Here is a 3075-nt window from a genome sequence, read left to right on the forward strand (position 1 = left end):
AGTCCAGGTAGAGTTGGACCAGACGCAAGATGATGTTGTTGAAATGAATGGAACGGGATATGGTAGATGAAAACTGCCCAGCAGCTAGGTGAGTTAGTTCCACCCACGCTTCTTGGGGTTCAAATTCGATGTGCCTCCGGGGAATACCCCTCTCCATACTTCTCCATTCTGGCCCTATGGCCTCTTCTAAGCTACACATTCCCAATCTGACCGTCCACTCGATCAATCTCATCCTCACTTCTCTCCCGAATACCCGAAAGGTTATGGACTCTTCATCCAGGTCAGTAGTGACCCTGAATCTAAAGGTGGTGAAAAATTCCTTTGCCAGCCTAATAGGTATATTCGGGTCTCTATTCTCCAACAACCAGTCGAAACCCAACGCACGCAAATGTGACAAGAAAGGCTCACTGGCATTCAGTTCATCAAGAGAGGGGAAATAGAGTACCTTCCCGCTCTTAATCTGTTTGCTGCCATCGTCTTTATTATCGAATGCATCCTGAAGCTTTTTAGTACTGAAATGCTTCATGTCTCTATTAGCTCGTCAGTGAGCTCCACTTTCCAACGCCGCTACTTCAATCTTTCCACCGGAGGATGCATCAAGTCACGATGGTTGTTTGGGAGCTGCTTTTCACCATACTCCTCGTCTTCTAGGGAGACGTCACTGTCTGACTCCGATTCCTCACTGGCAGTGTACTCACTGTCACTCGGCTCCCTTCGGCGCGGTGGGGCTCTCTGATCTGGTTCTGTGATGACAATGCCGGTGTTGACCGTGCATTGCTTCTTGCTGCTTGGCTTCTTCTTAACAGGGGCTTTCCCTTTCCTTTTCCTTTCCTTGCGGTATCTGTCCTCATCTTCATCTTCATTATCCTCCAGTCTCTCCTCTGTTGGTGTTGAAAGCTCCTTCTGGGCAGTAGGCTGGGTCTCCATGCGGATATGGGTACTGTCATCTACTGGCTCTGCGTGACCTACTGACTCCGATGCAAGGTCCAGACCCTCAGCCATCTTGTCAGCTTCCTCTCTCTGGTCACTCGGCGTGGGTGAGACCACTTCGGTTGCTGTCGAGGCATCTTTCAAGTTGGTAGCTGACAAGGATACCTCCCCAGGTTTTGTAGGAGTAGCCCTTTCTTCTTCACTAGAGATCTCCACTGCACTTGCTACCGTGTTTGCTCCTGCCTTGCTGGATGTCCATTTCTCGAGGCATCTTTGGGATACTCTCTTTGGCTTCGGCCGTTTTGCCTTCGGATCTTCCTTCAACACCAATTTTCTTTTAACAGCTTACGGTTTCAACATTGGTGGTACCACCTGCTCTAGTTCCGCTGGTTGTACCTCGGTCTCCTTCTCCTTGATGTGTGTATCACTCTCCCCTGCTTCTGGCTGGGGGGTCACTGACTTCGGCTCTTCATCTTCGGTATGTTTCTCTTCCACCTTGTCTCCTGGTTGGTGGGCTATGCCTTCTGAGTCACTTACCGTGCTAACTTCTTCACCTCCTCCTACTGCCATTGATGCGAGGTCCAGACCCTCAGCCATCTCGGCAGTGGCATCTTCCATCATGATCACCTCATCTAAAAGCGCCTCAAACTCCTCATCAGTCATAAGGCCCTGCTTTCTAGCCGTTTCGTTCAGATCTATCTCCTATCTTACCATTTCTTGGGAAACGGGCTCCGGGACCGGTGTTCTCTCTAATTCATCCCCTCCCCCTGGCTCTTCTACTCCCCGCTTTCTTTCCCTTCGGTTTCCTCTGGGTCCGAGTCATAATAGGCGGAAAGAGGGTCAACATCCATTGGTTCGATTTTTTGGTGAGTTGGGGAGGGTTTCGATGATTCTGACGGTACGGTCGTCGAGGGAGATTTCTTTTCTGGTGGGGTTGTTGAGGAAGTCGAAATGGAGATTGGTGGGTGCACCATGGGCTGAACATTTGTTTCTGGGTTTGGTACTACCGGGGTTCCTCCGGTCATGCTCGATCTACCTCCGATTTGGCTAAAACCCGCCAACGCAGCCGCCCAATCTTTATTCGAGTCCTGTTACCTGAGGAACTCCGCCAGTACGTTCAAGGGATCCATCGCTGGAGCCTGAGGAATCGGCTCTTGTGGTTGTGGGCTTGGCGGCCGCTCTTCAGTCGGCGGTTGTAATTCTGGGGTTTCATCTCGGAGGATTGAAGGGGGTTCTCCGCGGCTTGTTTTCTGGCCATCTTCTTCTTCCCCATGGTTTGAGTCGGTGGTTTTTTTGGTAAATTTTGGTGGTAGTGTGGGTGTTGATTTCGTGAATAACGGGGGGTATTTGGGAAGAGAGAATGCAGGTAAGGGTTTGTGAGGTAAAGGGAATGGGCGGTTGGCGTTTTAGAGTGGAATGGAGCAGTTGAGGGTTTTAACCGGAAATAGGCGGTTTCCAGGTCACGCCTCTTCGTGCGGGAGACGGTTGGGAACGCTGCCTTCTGATTGGACGTCGCCTGTCCTGTCTCTGCACCACGTGCCCTCCCAGTCACTGTCCTCTCCTGCAAAGCTGCACCAAACACCAAATTCAAATTTCACCCTATCCTTTTCCAAATCCCCCCCTTAACATTTCCCCCCCATATTTTCTAAGTATGGAAACAAAGTAAAAAGGACACTTAAATACAATTTGGAATTTCACCGAATTGGTATTCTTGTGGTCAGTACATACTCTAAATTAATATTTAAGGTCCGAAAATATTTTTGGATTTTAATTTTTAATTGGATGCAGAAATTAAACTATTAACTACCGAGTATTTACAATATTTACATTTTACTCTAGGTAATTTGGAATTCTACTTGGCCAGCATATGCAAACTTTGCCAAAAAGAAAACTAGCCTAGTGGAACTCCAAATTCCCATCCTACTGGTCATTACGAGACCTAAGTATTTGATTGTAGTGGAATCTCTTCCACTACACACATATCCGTATTATCCTTAAACACTTTCAACCTATGTCCATTTACGATAAATGGTTCAGAGTTAGGAGTACTCCCTGAAATCTCCACTGCTCCATTAGAACGGAGTGCAGTTATGACATATGGTCTGGTCCACTTCGACTTGAGCTTCCCAGGCATTAGCTTCAATC

The 3075-nt window shown here is 48.3% G+C and overlaps 1 protein-coding gene across 1 annotated transcript; it reads right to left on the bottom strand.

Moving 5' to 3' along the window:
• Positions 1–567: 567 nt before the first annotated feature.
• LOC121754414 (nucleolar protein dao-5-like) lies at positions 568–1593 on the bottom strand. The gene is made up of 2 exons (XM_042149777.1): positions 1327–1593; positions 568–1248 (listed from the first exon to the last, which is right to left on the bottom strand). The coding sequence occupies exons 1-2, from the start codon at positions 1591–1593 to the stop codon at positions 568–570; spliced, it is 948 nt and encodes a 315-aa protein (XP_042005711.1).
• Between the last annotated feature and the right edge of the window lie 1482 nt (positions 1594–3075).

Source organism: Salvia splendens, chromosome 11 (assembly GCF_004379255.2).
Source record: "Salvia splendens isolate huo1 chromosome 11, SspV2, whole genome shotgun sequence".
Taxonomy (NCBI): domain Eukaryota; kingdom Viridiplantae; phylum Streptophyta; class Magnoliopsida; order Lamiales; family Lamiaceae; genus Salvia; species Salvia splendens.